The sequence below is a fragment of the Diceros bicornis genome, chromosome 10 (assembly GCF_020826845.1).
Source record: "Diceros bicornis minor isolate mBicDic1 chromosome 10, mDicBic1.mat.cur, whole genome shotgun sequence".
Lineage (NCBI taxonomy): Eukaryota > Metazoa > Chordata > Mammalia > Perissodactyla > Rhinocerotidae > Diceros > Diceros bicornis.
The window spans coordinates 11,995,528-12,017,162 of NC_080749.1; the positions used below are offsets into that span (position 1 = coordinate 11,995,528).

Genomic DNA, 21,635 nt, shown 5'->3' on the forward strand with positions numbered 1-21,635 from the left:
GAGCGCTAAGTCGTCTGGAATCCCTACTCGTCAAGACGAATGGAGGGCGGGGGGTCGGGGGGGGGGGAGGCTGAGGGGTACTACTCTGGGCGACCACCATTTCTCTCCTGCCTTTGGGGTGGGGACAGGGCAAAAGTAGCCCTTCGTGGCTATAGTCAGTCTCGCAGATGCCTTACAGAAAAAGTTTCTGACGGCCACCAAAAGTTTGGTAACGTGGCGCCTCTCTCTCCTGGCTCTGGTGAAAGGCTCTCAATTCCCTCTGCAAACTGTAAACTCAACTGGAATCCGCTTCTCCGGGAAGAGGGAGGGCGAGCCGATCGGAAGTAGGAGGGAGATTCAGCTGCAGGGCACAGGCCAGAGCACCTTTTGGAAAGGGCGCCTTTCCCGGGTGGGCGCAGGCTCTCGCGGACCGCTCCCTGTGGGGGAACCGGGACCCGGGTGCTCCGGGTGTCACGCCCGGGTACAAAGGCGGCGGCGCGGGCCGATTTGGATCTGGCGCGCTGGCTTTCTTCCCGACTCGCCACGAGCAGGGTCCGGCCTGCCGCCACTCGCCGGAGGCGCCCGGTGCATGGCCGGGACAATGTGGCCATTGTTCGGGCGCCGCAAACCAAGCCGGCGGGCAGGTGGGAGGAACACGGCTGCCGGCGCGCGGGCCCTCGGGCCAGGCGTGCGGGCACTGGGGGCACAGAATGTTCCCGGACGCGGGCACGGTCCCCACGGCCTGGGCACGCCGCCTCCAGGAGGCCTCCCGGTCCAGTCCTCCGCGGAGCAGAAAATGGAGCGGGGACAGGAAAGAGAAAGAGGAGAGAGAGAGAAGGAAAAGACAAGACAGGAGGGAGGAGAGGAAGAGAGAGAGAGGAGGGAGGAGAGAAAGAAGAGACAGAGAGAGGAGAGGGAGGGGAGGGACACTGGGGGGCGAGAGAGAAGAAAGGGGGAAAAAGAAAGAAAGGAAACAAAGAGGAGAGAGGGGAAAAGAGAAAGAAGAGTGGGGGAGAGAGACAAACATATGCACAATAGAACTGTATCACAGGCTGCCTTGGAAGCCTCTGGAAAGAGCAAGAGTTCACCCTATTTCATAGAGGGAAGCGGCTCCAAACCCAGCAGAGTCAGCAAAGCGTAATCACACCAGGGGCTTTGCTTAATTACAGGTTTGAGAGCTGGGCTGGAGGAAGGGAGACACTTAACTGTGTCCCCAGGAAGGCCTAGGCACTCAAATGGTTTGTAAGGTTGGAGATTACAAATATCTCCCCCCCATCCCCGCCCCCCAGGATCCTGGAGGACGAGGCTGGGGTCTGCAGCGTGGAAGACTCAGGCGGGCCAGGACAGCCATCATGGAGGAGCTTTCAATGTTCAGTTGGGACAGGAGTCCCGGCCTAAGCCCGTGCCGGTCAGCAGTGAGGCCACAGGCCTGGGGAGGCCCCGCCTCAGCCTGCAGCAGGGCCCCAGCCCCCTCCCCTGCTCTCCCCCCTTCCCTGCGCCCACTCGCAGGAGGCCAGGGGCCCTCAGCCGAAGGGGGGAAATCACTCCCGTGCTAATGAATAAAAAGTCCCCTTTATTTCACTGCCGTTTTTGGTTCATTAAATTTTCCACAGATTTGCAGAGAAGAAAACATAATCAATAAACCTTGACAAAAGTGAACGTGTGAAAAAGGCCAGAGAATGGAAAAGCCAGATAAAAGTGATATCCGATCACAGATTTCAGCGGCAGATGACGAGCTGGTGCTGCTGGAGAATCTCAATGGACCATCACCCTTTTGCGGGTTCCCTTCCCTTTGCTGAAACTCTTCATTCCAGACAATAGTAAATGCACTAAAACTTTTTTCTTATGCTAATGCATGAAACCGGGCACTCACAGTTAAAACACACTTCCCAGCAGCCTGTTGTTTTTTTTTTTTTTTTAACAACACACACACAAAACCACATTAACTTATTCAATTTAAACCAAAATCTCAAAAATGGTTTAACATATACTCTTTGGTCACATCTTAAATGAGTTATTTTCCCCATTTGTATGTTTTTTAAGAAATCAGAATTAGATCACAAACCGGATTATTGAGGATGCTTTTGTTGGTGAAGGAACTGGAGAAAATAAGAGACTGAACACGCAGAAAGTATGCTGGTCTCGTTGGTGTCTTTTCCCAGGTTTTAAACATAGTTCTGTAGGTTAAGAGTGTTTTTGTCACCCTCAAAATCTAAAAACAATGATCAATGACTTGTATTTTATAAATCCTTTATATTCCACAGCAAACACTCTAATTTTAGAGACAACGAGTAATGTTGAATCTAGTGTCATGTTTATTTGAAAACCACGAAGCTGTTGCTCTTTACCAAAGGACACCACCAAATACCAACGATGACCCCTTCCCAAACCATCCTTTAAGCCAGCCGGAGAGACAGTTGGAGCAGCTTTCCTCCGTGGTCTTTAAAATTGCTGAAATTGCTGCCTATTCCGGGTGGTGGCACAATCACCTATTCCGCCTCTCTGAATTTTCTGGAATCAGACTAGTTTCTCTCTTTGGCATTCTTCACGTGTTTCATTTGTCCATGCCTCTGCCACTTACTGAAAAGAAAGCAGAGAACTGCTTTCCCAGGGGGTCTTTTTCAAAGGACCCTGGCCAGGGGCAACAGCTGCAGCTGCCCACAGCGAGGTCCACCTGGCCTGGCCGTCCCTCGTGCACCACGAAACAGGCCCTGGCACAGGTAGAACAGCGCCCCCCCCCCCCCACACACACACCCAGGAAGCAAGGCTGGTTTGCTCCACCTCCCTCGAGCCAGAGCCAGCGTCAAGAGCCGGCGTCACTCAGATGAAAGGAAGACCTGCTGAACACACACTTTCCCCAGGAAAGACAAGCTGCCCTACCCCTAGAGTACACAAGGATGCAGTTTTGAGCTTTCACAAGCCAGTTGGGTGTGTAGGGGTCACACAGGCTTTCAAAGTGCACACGACAACCTCCTGGTCTCATTTAAAGGGAACTGCTGGCATCCGTGGGGTGAAGTCCCCCCCAGCCCCAGGGTGGCTGAGGGAGGCCCTGATGGAAGAAGGGTGTTTATTAGGCACATATCCAATTTTGTCTGCTTGCCTGCTGAATCCCCTGCTTTGCTAATCCAGCCCTAGGGGCTGCACTGTGTACAGGGCACTTGTGGGAATACAAAAAGCATGAAGTATTTGTGTATTTTTCAGTCTGCAGTGCAAACAAGCCAGCTACAGTACACAGCCCCCAGACCCCCGCAGCCAGGCAATGAGCCGCTGTGGCCCTGTGGCCCCCTCTTCTGACCAGGCAACTCTAAGGATTTCCTCTGTTCAATGCTCTCCCCACACGTGGGCTGGAGCATCCCTGGGAAAGTGGAGTGGCACTCCATTCTAAGGCTGCCGGCCAGAAAGGCCTCGTGGGCTAAGTCAAGAGTTCCCTCCAAGGCCATGGCCAGGGTCAGTGTGAGCTGGGGAGCAGCCTGGGAGGCTCGGCTGAGAGAATGTGGACCCTGTGCAAATTCCCCTCAAGACAATTCCCATGGAGGATAAAAACATCTCTGACAGTCCCACCTTGTTCCTGTTTCGGGAGTGTTTTTCTCCCTCTCGTTCCCATCCACTGACTTTGAAAACAGACTGCTCTGACCACAGTCTCTCCCTCAGATGCCAGACCAAGGGACAGCCGGTTCACCTGTGGGCTATCTCCTGGGCAAGGGGGCTCCTCACCTGGATGGGGATCTTCCTGCATTAGTTTAAATCCCCCTGGAATCACTAAACAACCTCACGAAATTAGCCTATTTCTCAAAGCAGAAGGGAAATACAAAAGTATCTTAAATATTACAAAATATAACTAACTTTGAGACCCTGACAAGTGAGAACTTTCCATATGTCTGGGTTTGAGTGGAATTTAAATCTGGGAGAGAACATCTCCGCAATTTCCCGTAGCCCTTAGCGGTGAGAGGGAGAAGCAGCAAGTCTAGAAAACGAAAGCAAGAAAGATGAAGGAAGAAAGAGGAGCAGAAGGGAGGTCAGAGGCACACGGAGGGAGGGAGGCTCCGGAGGCGACGCATCTGCAGAGTCTAGGTTCTACTTTCTAGAATTACTCCCAGGGCTGAGCAGAAGCCGGGACAAGCCCGAGGAGCATCAAAACTCAAAGCAGCCACGCAGAGCCAGGGTGCCCTCCCCTCCCCGGAGGGAGACCAGCCCAGGTAGCCACACAATGCATTTCCTCCCGGCTGAGCAACTGCAAAGCCGCTCCCAGGCCCAGGGAGGCCTGCCCGCCCCCACCACACACACACACACACACACACACACACACACACACACACACACGGGGAAGAGGGAAGGAAACTCCCAGCCCAGGTAAGGAAGTGGGCGGGGAGGGGGCTCCTGGGTAAGGTGGCTAGAATAAACACCTCTCATCAGGGGGACTTGTGACAAGCCCGCCTATTACGCCGCTTTCTGCCGCTGTATATTTTGGATTTCACAGTTTATTTACTTTACTTTTTGGCACCGAGCCCCCTGAGCATGCCAATACAATATTTGTTTAAACACTATTTTATGCCGCTTGCGAGGGAAACGTTTACTTTCAAATTCTCCAACATCCCCCAGAGCCTCGTCTGCAAACAGCATATGAGCGTTTTACAACTGCTCCCTTTATCTGAAGCTGTCGGGATTAAACCTCCACACGCCCGGCCAGGGCGGCGGGCGGGGGCCCAGGACTCGGCCGCGGCCACCGGGCTGCAAAGCCCGCGCCAGAGGCCGTGCACCGCGCGGGATGCGCGGGCCGGAGGGCCGGGGAGCGCATAAAAGATCCCCAGGGCGCGGCACCAGACTCGAGGGAAGGGTCTACTTTCCCAGCCGGGATCAACTCTGAGCCACACAAAAATTATACAAAAGAGAGGAGAGCGGAGGGAGGCACCCTGGAAGGGGGGACCCACGGCCTGGGAGCGCCTCCGGGGCCGGTCACCCCGGGTGAAGCGCGAGGTCTGCAACCCCAGCTCCTCGCGCTGTGCAAGTCGGGTTTCCTAGGAAATGACAGCAACTACTGCCGGGCTGAAAAGGCGCCGAGTTGGGTGGACTTCCAGCTCCCAGACGCGGCGGGCGCTCTCACACTCACACACACAAGCACACGCTCCCTTCCTCCTCCTCCCCCTGCACCACCCCCCGCCCCCGTCCAGGGAAAACGCTCCCCTCTCTAAACCCTTAATAGGATTGGCGCCCAACTCTCTCCGCGCCTCTCCCCATCCATCACACACAGATCAAGTTGCAGTAGTGGATTTTTCAAATTCCTCAGCAAATATACTTGTTGAGAGATTGCCCCCCGGGGGGGGTAGACGATGAGTGGGGGGTAGGGATGAAAGTGAGGGGTGGGGGGACCAGAGGACGGGGCGAGGGATTACGTGAGGATCCCTTCGGGAAGTCAAGCGGATCTCGGGGCGGAGGGCAGGGCAGGAGGAGGAGGAAAGAAGCAAGGAGGGAGGCTGGAGGGGAGAGCCTGACCGAGGGGGAGGGGGCGGTAGAGCCCGACGAGGGGGAGGAAGAAGGGAGGAAGAAAGAAAGGCAGGGCTCCGGGACATAGCGCGGAGAAGTGCAGTTAGAAGTTCACAAGTGGCTGACTGCAGCCCCCTCCACACACAGCACAGTCCCCTTAAGACACACTCCCATCGCCCACCTCCGGGAGTTTCGCAGCATCTCAGCCTCCGGTGCCACTCCTCCCCACCTCCCGCAAAAACAGCCCGGGGCTCGGGCGAAGTGGAGATGGGACGGGGCGGGCCCGGCAGTGCACCCCGAGAAGAGAGGCTCTATCCCCCAGGTAGGAAGGAGGATGCAAAATCACCCCCTGGCCACGAGTTCCTAGCCCCCGGACCCCCTTTACGTCCCCGCTCGGCTTGGCCAGAGCCCGAAACCGGGCCGCCCCACTAGCCCCAGGGGCCCCTAAGCCCAGTGCCCGGATCCCCGCACAGTGGCGCGGGTACTGGGGCGAGAGACCCTCCAAGACGGCGCAGCATCCCACTCGGCCCGGGCTCCCCGGGACAGGGAGCACTTCACAAGGAAAAGCAAGCAAAAAAAGGCCAATGCAACTTTACCGAGGGAGACAAAAGTTTGCCTCTAGCACGCAGGTGGCCTCTTAGGCGCCAGGCGGTGGCTGCGGGCCCCCATCCCAACTTGGCTGGCGCGGCGACCCGCCGCGGGCTGCCGTGTGCCGGAGCTCAGTCCGGCCGGGGCAGGGCGGGCCAGGCAGGGGGAGGGGACCGAGAGGCGGGCGGGGGCCTGGCAGCCCCTACGGCTGGCGAGCGGGCAGCTCACCGAGGCTCCGGCGCGCCGCGCGGCCCGCGCTCCTTCCTCCGGCTCCTTCGGCTGCCCCGGTTCCTTCTCGCCTTCCTCCGCGTCCGCCACCGCCGCCGCCTCCCGCTCCTCCTCGAAGTCTCATTGATGGGAGTTTGAAAAAAAGTCCGCGGAGCCGTGCTGCCTCGGCCGGCGAGCTCCGGCACTCCTGCAATCCATCAGCGCCGCCCGGACAGCGCAGCGCCCCCGCGCGCACGGCTGGAGCACACCCGAGCGCCGCGCACCCGCCCGCTCCGCGCGCACCCGCCCCGGGGGGGACCCGGAGGGACACGGAGGGGAGGGGGTCGTCCGAGGACTCTTCTCTCCTGCACCGAGGAAAGAAAGCACACCTACTAGGAAAAGTTCGAGCAGAGAACGAAAGAATGCGCCAATCTCCAACACTTTTTTTTTTAAGGCGCCGGGGTGGGTGGGGGGTCGCTAACTCAAGTCAGATGAGCTCCGGAGCTGAGGCTCAGGGACTGATCTGTTTTCAATCTCTGAAATCACTCGCCCTCCCCACCTCCTCCTTCCCCTCCTCCGGGAGATGCCCGGGTCGCTGTTCCCAGTGCGCCCGCTTCTCCGGGCGCCGGGGCGGAAGCCGGAGACTGAGGGACTGGAGGGGGGGCCCTGGCTGTGCGCGGACCCTCCGTCGGCCAGCAGCGCGCGCAGGTGCCAGGGGTCCTGCCCGCGCCCTCCTCCGCTGCCCGCACCAGTCGCCATCTGAGAGCATGTTGGCGAGAAGAGAATCAGCCTTCTAGGTTTGCTGCATGTGTGTTTTGTAGGGAGGGTTTTTGTTTTGTTTTGTTTTGTTTAGAGACTCCATTCGAGCTGCCGCAGCCAGATGGAAATAATCAGAACCCAACAACAACAGAGGAAGAAGGAAGAGAAAACCTCACTGAATTTTCGGCCAAAATGTGTATGGGGGTGTGTGAAAGAACTTGCTTAAGCAAACTAGGTGAGGAGCCCTGGGCCCTGAAGGCGCACCACAGCCCAGAACTGAGCTGCCCGGCTTAGAGAAGCGTGGCGGCAGCTGGCTAAGGTGTCCTCCGACCCCTGAGGGCCACCAACCTCTCTAGGGCTGAGGAGCCTCTCCCGAAGAGTGCTTCATTGGGTGGATTTTTCATTCTTTTTCCTAACATTTGTGGAAGACTTACTATGTGCTAGGTGGCACGGTGTGTTTCCTTTAAATTACTTAACCTACAAAACTCTGTGAGGTAGGTCCTCTTCTCCCCCATTTCACAGATGAGAAGACTGAGGCTTAAAGAAGTTAAGTAACTTGTCCAAGATCAGAGCACTGAACTCCCATCCTCTATGAGTTTCAGTAGGTTATGCCATTAGTTCAACTAAATTTGCCCAGTTGAGGGTGGCGGCGCATCTCTCCCTTCAGTTCCTCCTCCTACAGTTGCATCTTGTCTGGAATGCAGGGAACAAAGGCTCAGAGACCCAGTGCTCCCCTCCCTGTGCGGCTGTGACCTTCACAGGCCTGTTTTACTGATTCAGTCCCTTTGGTCGGTAGCTCTCTCCTCCGGTAGCTCTCTCCATATATTTCCCCTAACTTCATTTTTCGCTTTTTAAGCAAAGAGGGGGCATTGTGATCCCCATTCCCTATTACCTACCTTCCTTCCCTTCTCCTTGCATTCATTTGTATGAGAGAAGCAACAATTTCTTCTTGACCTAGAGAAAAACAATATGCAGAACAATATTAGAACAATTTGATGCTAATTTTGTTTTTCTCATCTAGGCTCTCCAGATGGGGAAAAAAAAGCAACCTACAGGGTTTTTAAAAAACACAACTTGCAGAAGCCAATGTATTTATTAAAGGGAAGAGAAGTTTGAAAGGGGCTTTTTCTTTAAATATGATCAGATTCACCATTCCTCCATGCTATTTGTTTAAATTCCTGCTGAACTTTCAGAACACAGACTCTAAGGAGACAGAAAAAGTAAACGCTCCCTCCCCTCCTTGGCTATATTTTAATGACCCTATTCATATCTACCCCACGAAATGTGGGGAATCATTTCATCTTACTGGAATATTAGCAGCGTTGGCTGATTACTTCATTACAAGCTTGTCTCTGTTGGTTTCCTTGTGTTGTTAAGTTTGTGAAGAAGTTTAAACAAATCAACATTTTGGGATATTTCCTTTTTCTCTGTTTTTCTTCTCAGACCGGCTCAACTCCTGCTGGAATCCAGGCACTCCCATACCCTTTCCTGGCTTATTTTGGCAAGAAGGTGGCTGTCGAGATGAAGATGGAATGTTTTCAGTTTGAGGAGAGGCTGAAGACACAATGTCTTAATCTCTAGATGGTCAGAAGTTTGGAGGCTAAGAAAAGCAGCAGGAGGTTTGGAGCGGAGGCAAACTGGTATAGCAGAGAGAGCCTTCACCTGAGCACTGGGACACCAGGTCCTGGTCCCAGCTCTAGTGCTAAGTGTATGACCTTGGGCAAGCCCTAGTTCATTCAGTCCGCAGCTTTCTGAGTGCCAGGCGCTGTCCTAACTGATGAGACATCACAGTGAGCGGGATGGACGAGATCCTTCCCCTCCTCCAGTTTGCTGTTTCATTAATAACCACAAACAAGTGTATCATCACAGACTGGGGGAAGAAGAAATAGAGCTCTCTAAGAGCTTGTGATTGGTGGCCTGAGCTGGCGTAGGAGGCAGGTGGGGGTCCCGCGAAGGCTTCCCTGAGGAAGAGAGGTTGCACCGATGTGAGGAAGGAATGAAGGGCAACAGAAGCAAAAATAAACAAGTGGAACTACCTTAAACTACAGAGCTTCTGCACAGCAAAGGAAATGATCAACAGAGTGAAAGGCGTCCTGTGGAATGGGAGACAGTATTTGCAAACCATATATCTGACAAGAGGTTAATTTCCCAAATACATAAGGAACTCCTACAACTCAATAGCAAAAAGACAAATGACGCGATTAAAAAATGGGCAAAGGACCTGAACAGACATTTCTCCCAAGAAGTCATGTAGATGGCCAACAGGTACATGAAAAAATGCTCAACATCTTAGTCATCAGGGAAATGCAAATCAAAACCACAAGGAGATATCACCTCACGTCTGTTAGAATGTCTACTATCAAAAAAAACAAAAGATAACAAGTGTTTGTGATGTGGTGGAGAAATTGGAACGCTTATACATAACCCTGTTGGTGGGAATGTAAAATGGCTTTGCCATTATGGAAAACAGTATGGAGGCTCCTCAAAAAATTAAAAATAGACTAAGATCTGGCCATCCCACTTCTGGGTGTATATCCAAAAAAATTAAAATCAAGATCTCGAAGAGATATCTGCATTCCCATGTTCATTGCAATGTTATTCACAATAACCAAGATATAGAAACAACCTAAATGTACATCATCAGATGAATGGATAAAGAAAATGTAGCATGTACATACAATGGAATATCATTCAGCCTTTAGAGAGAAGGAACTCCTACCACTTGCGAGCACATAGATTGAACTGGAAGAAATGTTAAGTGCAATGTCAGTCACAGAAGGACAGCCACGGTGTAACTCCTCTTACATGAGGCATGCAGAGCAGTCAAAGATACAGAAGCAGACAGGAGAGTGGTGGGGACCAGGGGATGAGGGAGGGGAAAAATGGGTATAAAGTTACAGTTATACAAGAGGAGTATGTCCAGAGATCTGCTGTACAATGTAGTACCTACAGTTAACAAGAAGCTATTATGCACTTAAAAATTTAATAGGGTAGATATCATGTTAAATGTTCTTACCACAAAAAAAAGGGGACACAAGGAAACTTTTGGAAGTGATGGGTATTTTTAGTACCTGAATTGTGGTGATAACATGAGTGTATACATATGTCCAAACTCACCAAATTGTATATATTAATTATGTGCAATTTTTTGTGTACCAATTATACCTCAATAAAGCTGGAGGGAAAAAGAAGGAATAAGGGAGAGTTATGTAGGAGATGAAAGAGGAGGAGGCAGTGTTCCAGTTTTTCCTTCTGTCTTTCTGTAAAAGGAGGCTAAAGGATGAGAAAGTCTAGGCCCATAGAGAAATAGCTTGTCCATTGTTGCATAGTATTCCAGTTGCTAGGTTTGTGTAATCAATTGCCCCCAAACTCAGTGGAATAAAACAACCATTTCTTATGTGCACAGATTCTGCAGGTCAGGGTTTTGGACAGAGCATATGGGGACAGCTTGTCTCTGCTCCACAGTGTCAGGGCCTCAGCTGGAAGACTTCAGTGCTGGCACTGGGGCCATCTGAACACTTGCTCACTTGCCTGCCTGGCAGGTGATGCTGGCTGTTGACTGGGGGGCCTCAGTTCCTTTCCATCTGGACCTCTCCAGGTAGTCTCGCTACTTAGGCTAAATTGGGCTTCCTCATAGCATGGGGGTAACTGGATGCCAAGGGTGAGCTTAACAAGAGAAAACCAGGCAGAAGCCCAGTCACCTTTTAGGAAACCTTGGAAGTCACACAATGTCACTCAGCTGCATTCTGTTCATTGAGATACAAAGTTCTGCCTAGATTCAAGGCGAGGGAAAATAGACTCTACTTCTCGATGGGGAATGGCAAGATTCTGAAGAGCTTATGGGGGCAAAAATGGTGCTGTAGCTGTTTTTGGAAACACAGTCTGCCACACAAAGCTAACTGGAGACGCAGGGAAGACTAGCAGGTAGCCCACCAGGTGTGCTGCTTTATGGCTTGGCTACAAAGCCCGGTAGCGAGCACTTAGGAGCACTAGAAAGAAGTGAGACCCCATCCCCATGCTTAAGGAGTCCACACTCCCATCAAGAGATGCACTAACTTGACCACAGTGGAAGGACACAAAATAATGTCAGAAGGGGACTCTGGCTGAGAAGACCTGGGATGTAGGCTAAATGGCCAGTCAGTGGCCAAAGAGGAGAGGCAGTAAGGGCGTCAGAATAGCAAGGGCCAGTCCTCAAAGTGGATTGATCACGGTTCTTCTCTCAGGGCTCCTGAGCTGGCCCTCAGTCTCCCCAACCCTGTGTCCCAGTACACCACCCACAGGCTCTGAGATCAGTAACACTAAAGTCTGGAGTCACTCCTATGACTGAAGGCTATGTCAGTCTTCATAAAAGACTTCATAAAAGGCTACAGTACACATACACGTAGGAGGGCTGACACAGAACCTTTCTAGGTGATGCTCCCCACTTCTGTGTGTTAAATGTATCAGATCTTTTCCAAAGAACAAGCTTATATAGGAGGAGTACGAAACATGAGGATGGCACCTGAGGGGGCACTACTGGGGGCCAAGTACGTGAAAGGAGGATGCCAGGCAGGCCAAAGACCAACAAGCATTTCTCATTTGTAGCCCAAATCTTCAACCTCGTCCCAGACAATGTTGTGGGGTAATGCAATGTAGAAACGCACATGGGCGTTTGTGCAGTTGGAGATGTTAGGAACCCCCCCACACACACCCCATCCCCACACAGAAGCAACCAGTGAAAACACTCTTCCCCTTCAGGGCTGTCCTAGAGGACACAGCTGGGAGAGATTCAAGTGCAGAAAACCAAAACTTTGGCTAATGAATTCATTCATGCATATATACATGAATGCATTCATTCATTCATTCATTCGTCCCTGTTGAGCTCCTACCATGTACAACGTATTTTAGAGATAAAAAGATGAATGAGATACAGTCCTTGCCTTACTTCACCTGCTAGTCCCCCCCATCAGCTCAGAGTGGTAAGGTCTGTGAAAGAGGTTGCCATGTGCAGGGTAGGCTGGAAAAGTAGGGAGCTGGGGAGGGGGGACCATAGGACATTGATGCAGCCATCCTGGGGAGGGGAGAGGAGGCCGGGGTAGTGGGGTGAAGAGGAGGCAGCAAAGTCAGCAGGGCTGAGAGATCCAGTGGATGATCTTCAGGCATTTTTCCCCCTCAGGGCCAGCCTTCTCAAGAACTTTCCTCAAGATACCTTGTGGGTTTCTTAACCAAACTGAAAAAGACAGCATCATCTCACAGCCACTAGTGGTTCTGAGAAATGTCAATAGTCCTCACCAATCACATAATAATAAAAGATATTATTTCAAGACAATTTAAAAAGAAATTATTACCCACACATCTATGGACAGCTAATTTTCCACAAAGGAGCCAAGAACATGCAATAGAGAATGGAAAGTCTCTTCAATAAGTGGTGTTGGGAAAACTGGACAGCCACATGCAAAAGAATGAAAATAGATCGTTATCTTACACCATCCACAGAAATTAACTCAAATTGGATTAAAGACTTGAATATAAGACCTGAAACCATGAAACTTCTAGACAAAAACAAAGGCAGTATGCTCTTTGACATCCGTCTCAGCAGTATCCTCTTGACTATCATGTCTCCTCAGGAAAGGAAAACAAAAGAAACAATAAACAAATGGGACTACATCAAACTAAAAAGCTTCTGCAAGGCAAAGGAAGCCCTCAACAAAAGGAAAAGACAACCCAACAATTGGGTGAAGATATTTGCAAATCACATATCCAATAAGGAATTAATATCCAAAATATATAAAGAACACATACAATTCAACAACAAAAAAACCAAACAACTCAATTAAAAAATGGGTAGAGGATCTAAACAGAAATTTTTCCAAAGAAGATATACAGATGGCCAACAGGCACATTAAAAGATGTTCAACATCACTAATTATTAGAGAAATGCAAATCAAAACCACAAGGTGATATCACCTTGTGCCCATCAGAATGGCTATTATTAAAAAGACGAGAAATAACGAGTGTTAGAGAGGATGTGGAGGAAAAGAGAACTCTCATACACTGCTGGTGGAAATGTAAACTGGTGCAGCCACTATGGAAAACAGTATCGAGATTCCTCAAAAAATTAAAAATAGAACTACCATATGATCCAGCCATTCCACTTCTGGGTATTTATCCAAAGAACGTGAAAACACAAATGCATAAAGATATATGCACCCCTATGTTCATTGCAGCATTATTCACAATAGCCAAGACTTGGAAACAACCTAAGTGCCCATCAACGGATGACTGGATAAATAAGATGTGGTGTATATAGCCATAAAAAAGATGAAAATCTTGCCATTTGTGACCACATGGATGGAACTTGAGGGTATTATGCTAAGTGAAATAAATCAGATGGAGAAATCAAGATACTGTATGATTTCACTCATATGTGGAAGATAAAAACAACAACAAATAACAAACACAAACACATAGACACAGAGAATAGATTGGTGGTTACCAGAGGGGAGGGTGAAAAGGGTAAAAGGGCACATTTGTGTGGTGATGGATGGCAACTAGACTTTTGGTGGTGAACATGATGTAGTCTACACAAAAGTTGAAATACAATGATGTACACTGAAATTTATATAATGTTATGAACCAATGTTACCTCAATAAAAAAATTAATTAAATAAAAAAATTATTAAAGACACCTAATTAAAACGTGATGAAATTATTATAAGATACTGGACTGACTTACACACCAATCTTAAGGATAGCCACTTCCTGCCAGTTGTGTATCAAATTTAACTTAAATTAGTCCCGTCTTAGGAGTTCCTGGGAAGGGATGGAGAGGCAGTGTGAGAGATGGCTAGTTTCTAAGACATCCACTTCCTTGGGTTTCATCCACTCCATTCATTGTCTCCAGCAGGAGGAAGATAATGTGGAAGTCACTTGTGGACGGCATTAAAAGAACATTTAAACTGGAATCTTCCCCAAATGCGTATAGGTCATTTCTCTCCTTCAACACCTCCTTCGTTATCCGTTATTTTATTAACGTTTTAACTTGTCTTTTTAAATGTTTGGTGTTAGAGATTTGTTTGTGCCTGGGTTAGTTGGTGAGCCTCATTTTGCCAGAAATCAGCTGGAGAGAGGCAAGTTCGCACTGCCTTTGAATAATTTGAAGGAGGAGAGAGATGGCTTGGGGGCCACCCCTGTCCATCAGCAAAGTTGAAGCAGGAAACTGGTTCACAAAGGCCGGAGTTGGTGAGTAGCTGAGGCTAGCCCACATGGGTGTACTGGACAGCAAGTCTTCCCTCCCAAAATTAGCATACGAATCAAAAGTTTTCATACAGATAAACAAAACGAGTTAGAAGATAAAATGGAAGATAGGAAAACATAAAGTATAAACTATCTAGGCTTAAATGTAAAAAGAAATGCTGAAAACCTATATGAGAAAAACCATAAAACACTACCAAAACGCATGAAAGTACACTTGGATGAATGAAATGATAGATGTTTTAGGTTAGGAAGAGTCAACATCATAAAGGAGTCAGTTCTCCCTAGGTTAATGTATAAATTACTGCAATCCAAATAAAAATATCATCTTTTCTTGTGGGGGTGGGGACAGGGCTAGATAAGTTTACAATTTTAAAGTTCATTTGGATAAAGAAAGAACAAGAATAGCCAGGAAAGGGCCTGAAAAAGAAAAGAAAGTGAGCGGAGGGCAGGCAGCCCTATCAGACCTTAAAAAGTATTCTGAAGACTCTATAACTGAAACAATTTGGTATTGATGAATGAATAAAAAGATAGACTAATGGAATGGAATACAAAATCCAGAAATAGACCTGATCCTGCATGGAAATTTTAATCTTGATAAGGTGGCGTCATGAATGAACGGGTGAAAGATGTACTTTTTACTAAGTTGTATTGGGATAAACAGAAATTAAAACTAGACCAAGATACCATTTTCTCACATATCAGACTAACAAAAACCCACAGCTTGACAACATACTCTGACAGTGAGGCTGTAGGAAAACAGGCACCTCATACATTGCTGGTGGAAATGTAAAATGGACAACCCCTGTAGAGGGAAATTTGGAATACCTAGCAAAATCACATATGCATTTATTTCTTTCACCTACCCATCTCACTTCCAGGCACCTATCTCAGACACTATACAAGAAGGCATACGCAGAAGACTAATAATGGCAGCACTATTTGTAATACCAAAAAAGTGGAAACAACTCAAATATCTTCACGTGAGGACAGATTGAATGAACTGTAGCATATGCTCACAATGGAGTATTATGCAGCTATAAAAAAGAATGAGGAATATTTCTTAAGCTATTGTATATATTATTAAGTGAAAGAAGCAAGGCATGGGGCCGGCCCTGTGGCTTAGCGGTTAAGTGCGCGCACTCCGCTGCTGGCGGCCCGGGGTTCTGATCCCAGGCGCACACCAACGCACCGCTTGTCCCACCATGCTGAGGCCGCGTCCCACATACAGCAACTAGAAGGATGTGCAGCTATGACATACAACAATCTATTGGGGCTTTGGGGGGGGGAAGAATAAATAAATAAAATCTTTAAAAAAAAAAAATAGAAGCAAGGCAGGATACAGTGTGAATGGTATACTGCTGTTTGTCTTAAAATGAGCGTGATACAAGCATGATACACACGCACATACATGAGATTTATTTATATTTTTAAGTAGATAAACTACAAAATATTTTTAAATTATCCATGGGAAGAAGGAGGAAATAAGAGGGGAAAGGGATGGAAGCCAGACTCTTTTAATATACCTTGGGTTTTTAGACTTGACTTCGGAACCATGAAAATATTTTACATTATTATAGAACAAAAATTTCTTTTTATAAAGTAATCCCAGGGCCGGCCCCGTGGCATAGCGGTTAAGTACGTGCGCTCCACTGCTGGCGGCCCGAGTTCAGACCCCGGGCGCGCACCGAGGCACCGCTTGTCAGGCCATGCTGTGGCGGCATCCCATATAAAGTAGAGGAAGATGGGCACAGATGTTAGCTCAGGCCCAGTCTCCCTCAGCAAAAAGAGGAGGATTGGCAGATGTTAGCATAGGGCTGGTCTTCCTCATACACACACACACAAAAAGTAATCCCAAAAGTTGACAGTAAAATGAAACAAGTGAACATAAATATGTGTCCAGTCAGTAGATACAAAAAGGCAGAATATTCCATATGACTTTAAAACATAATAATTTGACTGCACAATCATGGAGAGATATACCTTTAAGACAAAAGAACTGAGGGGAAAAAACACATTGTTTTCAGTGATTATATTGTTGGCGGAGGGCTGGTATTGTTCTGAGATACTGTATGTATAGTATGAAATAATGCATGTGAGTAATCATGTTAGTGTCATTGACAAGAGATTTTTCAGCATGGGAGAAAGGAGATACAGACGTAAGATTAATAATGTTAAGTAAAATCCATGGTTCTGAATTTGAGTTGGAAATATTATGAACTCATGAAGAAATATCATTATGAACTCATGAAATATCATTATGAACTCATATAAAAATTTTTGTTTTATAATAATGTAAATCATTTGTTAAAAAAAAATCTTGTTTTCTAGCTCTGAACTAAAAAGTCCTTAAAATAATAACCAACTCAATAACAATGAGCACCCCAAGGGCCTAAAATTTGATTTCTAACTACCCTTTCCCACTAGGAAGAACCAGAGCTCCTTGGAGAAATGGTTGATTTCAGGTCTTGAGAGGAAGATGTTCAAGAAGACCCTGAAGCATATTGTCACACTAGAGAGCAAGACAGCTGTCAAAGACATTTCGAGTTGTGTCAAGGACTCAGGACCAAATAAAGAGGCTCTCCTGGCCAAATAGCTGACATGCGAGTTTCAATAAGGATATTAACAGCAATGGATTAAGACACATCAAATATGTTTAAATCCATGTGTATATAAAGGTTCTTGAAAGAAAATCCACCTCCCTGGTCTTCTGTACCGTCCATTCCAGTCCCCACCGGCTGTGCGTGGCTCCTGAGCGCTTCAAATGTGGCCAGTCCAACTGAGGAACTGAATTTTAAATTGTATTTAATTTTAAATTTAAAATCTGATATTCAGTTCAGTTATTGAGAAACTTTTAAGTGTGTTTGGAGCAAGCTGGATGTGTGCCTGCATTTTCCTCTACAAATTTTGTGAAATTTAAACACAGGTCAAGTATTTCTGATAAAAATTTAACATCTGAATTGAGTGTAAAATATACACTGGATTTCAAAGACAGAATACAAAGAAAAGATGTAAACTGTCTCATTAATATTTTTTATATTGATTACATGTTGGAATAATAATATTTTGAAAATACTGGGCTAAATAAAATATATTATTAAAATTAATTTTACATGTTTCTTTTTTCTTTTTTTAACATAATGACTAGAAAATTTAATATTACATCTGTAGCTGGCATTATATTTCTATTGCATTATGCTGCCTTAGAGGATGCTATCATTGTTTCAATAAATGGAAAATAAAGGGGAAAAAAAACAAGTGTTTGTCCTGTGTTTCCTATCCTAACTGTCCCTCAGAGTAACCAAATAGTGATGAAGGAAAGTTTCTCTTTTTAGAAACATTCCAGGGGCTGGCCCAGTGGCACAGTGGTTAAGTTTGTGCACTCCGCTTTGGCAGCTCAAGGTTCACAGGTTCGGATCCCAGGAGTGGACCTACACACCGCTCATCAAGCCATGCTGTGGCAGCATCCCACATATAAAACAGAGGAAGATTGGCACAGATGTTAGCTCAGGGCCAATCTTCCTCACAAAAAAAAAAAAAGGAGAAAGAAAGAAAGAAAAGAAACATTCCAGCAAATAAATAAGGAAGGAATGACAGAGTCAGAATATCACTGTTGCACCCCTAATGAATTGATGGGTCTGGACTGCTAATGCTACAAAAAGAGAGCCACCCCGACAGTGGACACCTTCTGCCTCCTGATAGAAGTAGACAGCACCACCTAAGAAGTATTCTAGCTAAAAAACAAAAAACAACAAACCAAACCTGTGTCTGATCAAAACTCTGAATCTAAATACAAATTAGCAGACACTTAAGAGACAGAGATACACGCTCAACGCCACCAGAGAGATGCTGTCTAGACCATGGGAAACTCCAGGGCAAACAATGCGGTTTCTTCAACAAATTAATTGCAGGGGGAACAAAAAGTTGGAGGGGACGCTGTAAATTAAAACAGAGTTAAGAGACTTAGCAACCAATCGCAATGATGAAGCTTATTTGAATCCTGATTTGAACTAATATCAAACTGAAAGGGAAAAAAAGTAGGAAAAGACAGTAGGGGAAATTTGAACTCCGACTGGAGAATTGTTGATGTTAAGGAATTATTACTGATCCTTTAGCTGTGATAATGTATTGGAGTTATTTTTTCAAGAGTCCTCATCTCTTAGAGATACATACTGAAGTATTTAGAGGTGAAATTATATAATGTCTGGGACTGGCTTCCAAATGATGTGGATGGAGGGAGTGGGTGGGGGTAGAGATGAAATGAAATCAGCGTGAATTGACAATTGTTGATCCTGAGCCTTGGGTTCATGGGGATTTATTATACTTTTCCCTATTCCTGAAAAGCTTGAAATATTCAATCACAAAGGCTCTTTTTTCAATTCGAAAAAGAAGAAGAAGAAATGAAAATGAATCAAGGTTTGAACAGGAACACACAGTGAGGTTCTGCAGTAGCCGCCCTGCTGGTGTCTCTTCTGCAGTACCACCCCTCCCCCACCCCAGCCCCCTAAACTTCCACCTGACAGAGTCAGTCCCCTGCTCCAAACTCCCCATCAGGGCACGTAAGGTACTTCAGGAACGGGCCTAGGCTCTCCCTTGAAGCACACTGTGAGTCCTCTGTCCCCACACCTTTGAACATGTGCTGCCTCTCCCTGGAAGGCCCTTCACCGCCCTTTCTATTGGTAAGCTCCTATGCATCCCTCAAAACCCTACTTGATCTTTACCTTCTCTGTGATGCTTTCCCTGACTCCCCTAGACAAAGTGAGGCAGTCCCCATCTCCTCACAGTGATTATGGGGACACTGTGCTGTTGATGTCTGGGAGTCTGTTCCCATCCCCCCTATCCTGCTGCCTCCACTTGCTCTCTGAAAGCAAGGTTTTGTTAGCATTCAGCTCAGGTCTCTGGCTTGGAGGACAATGCTTGCCACTCAGGAGGTTCTCCATGCGTGCTGAGTGAATAAACAGGCATCCCACCCTGACCAGCCCCTTCAGTCCTGACCACAGTCCACTCCAGCTTTCCATCTCCTTCAGCCGCATTGTTAATGCAATAGCCCTGGTACGTCTCATCCCATTCCAAGGTGGAAAACTTTCTTCACACCTGGCTGTGTTGGGAGTGTTGAATTCATAGGCATGACCATAGTCTGAAATTCCAAAGACAGGGAACGGTGCCTTACTATATTGTGTTCAGGATGACAAAAAGAATAAGGAAGGGACATAGGTAGTGCTGGGGCCAGAGGTCCTGAAGGCAGGGACATTGTCTCCTTTATCTTCGTTATCTCTGTTTCCTGGATGGACCCCAGCGGGTGCGCCATGACGGATGTTAAAGCAGAGGGGGAGTGGGGAAAGAATCACCCAATTCTGATGTCACACCATTTTAAACAATAATCTTCCCCCCTGAGGGGGCTGAAAAAAATATGGTTAAGAGGCAATTGACTGGGCCGGCCCCCAGGCTTAGCAGTTAAGTGAGCGCGCTCCGCTGCTGGTGGCCCGGGGTTCAGATCCCGGGCGCGCACCAGCGCACCGCTTCTCCGGCCATGCTGAGGCCGTGTCCCACATACAGCAACTAGAAGGATGTGCAGCTATGACATACAACTATCTACTGGGGCTTTGGGGGGAAAAAAAAAGAGGCAATTGACCCCAACGTGGCTGAGCGGGAGTCAGAGAATTGAGCCAGGTTGAATAATATCTGGTCCCCAAGTCCGGATAAATTACAGCCCAGAGTACCATGAGAACTTGCAGGAGTGAATGTAGAATTGCCCCCTAGAACTCTCCAGAAAGCGTGGAGCCTGGGAGAGGGCCAGAAAACAGAACATATGTCTGGGGAAATGCTGTCTGCTTCTCCAAACAAGGAAAAGATGGATTCTGAGAATGAGTGACCAGATGCTTTGATGGAAAGTCCTGGTACAAATCCAGGATGGAAGGATGGTGATAAGCCCCTTGCAGAGACCACGCACCCGGCTGAGAGCAGGAGCGTGAGAGACACGTCAGTGGATTTGCAGCTGGAGACGCTTCCACAGCTGTAGATGGTGAGTGCCGGGCAAGGAACTGCCGCCCCAGGAGCCAGGTCAGAGTGTACCTGACTCTGTGCTCAGCCCTGCCCGACTAAGCAGTTCTGTTAGTGACTTACAACAAGACAGAGCAAGGCTGCTGATCCTATCTGGGGACGACACAAAGCTGGAATCTAATACTTGTGATGCAGAATCAAGATTTGAAAGGATAAAAACTCATCACCCTGAAAGAATGAGAAGAAACTGTCAAAATGTAATCTAAGATTTTGAGCTTCACAAAACCCATCCCATAAGGAGAGAGTGGAGAGATATGGTTTAGCAGCAATGCTTGTGGAAGAGAGAGAGAAACAAAAGAAAAATCTGAGGGTATTCAGTTCAGCCCAGACTTTCAAATGCTGTCACAAAAGCTGATGGGCTGTGGTCCAGAGCGTTCCCAAACCTCTGTTGTCGTGGACCATGGTGTTTGCCATGACTGTAGACCACCTGTGCTCTTGGTAACATTTAGGTCAATTAATCCCTCATAAAGGAAACTCCAGATAAGACCAGTACGCTTGCCATATATAGAAGGCACACAAGCATAAATGCCCAACTACCAACTAGAACACGTTTGTCCTTGTACACCTACAAGCCGTCTCCCACATCACCGGAAGCCTTGTGCTCAGCCAGGGGCTGCATTCCAAGAAGAGAGTAACAAACAGAGGGTCCTGAGACTGACCTGGAAGAGAGAGGTTTGCAACCCCGACCCGTGACCAACAGTTGAAGGAACTGGAGATGTTTTGCCTGGAACAGAGAAACTTAGGGGAATTCAAGAGCCGTCTCTCAGTATCTGATGGGCTGTTGCCATGCGTTCAGCGCAGTCCTGGAGGTCAGATCCGGAACAGTGGGTAGAGGAGGCACTTTCCCTCCCGGGGGGCAGCTCAGTGATGAGGGCAGGGGAGGCACTCAGCCACTTTCTAGGTCTGTGACCTTGAACAGATCATCTGGCCAACAGAAGCTGGTCACGTCAGCCCTCCAAACCTGAGGGTCTTCGTCAGGACGACCAGGGGAGCAGGAGCTACTGTGTGCAGGCTAAATGGGCAACCTGTGCTCCCTGCCCTTGTCCCTTGTCACAGGCACGTCCAAGCTCAGCTCTCCACCTCCCCTCCTCCAGGTGCTCAGATAGAGAGATAGGGTGGCATTGAGGGGAAGGCACTGGGTGTGAGGTCGGCTGAGCTCTGCTGCCAACTCACCGTGTGATCAGAGATGTCCCCACCCCTCTGGGCCCCAGTTTCCTCATCTGAAACACCAATGGGCTGGTTCATAGGTACAAACTGGCTGCCACAGGGGGAACCTGGCCCACAGACGGCTTTTGCTTGGCCTGGACAATATTAACAATTGTTTTGTA

The 21,635-nt window shown here is 48.0% G+C and overlaps 1 protein-coding gene across 3 annotated transcripts in view; it reads right to left on the reverse strand.

The window, feature by feature from the left end:
• GLI2 (GLI family zinc finger 2) overlaps positions 1 to 6,733 on the reverse strand; it is a 254,045-nt gene extending 247,312 nt beyond the window's left edge. The window contains exon 1 of one of the 3 annotated variants that reach the window (XM_058548795.1): positions 6,277 to 6,733. In XM_058548795.1, the coding sequence (XP_058404778.1) occupies positions 6,277 to 6,400 (124 nt within the window). In that variant the 5' untranslated portion in view covers positions 6,401 to 6,733. Of the gene's footprint in view, positions 1 to 6,056 lie in introns of all 3 variants that reach the window. The other 2 variants (XM_058548792.1, XM_058548793.1) reach the window with 2 other exon arrangements.
• Between the last annotated feature and the right edge of the window lie 14,902 nt (positions 6,734 to 21,635).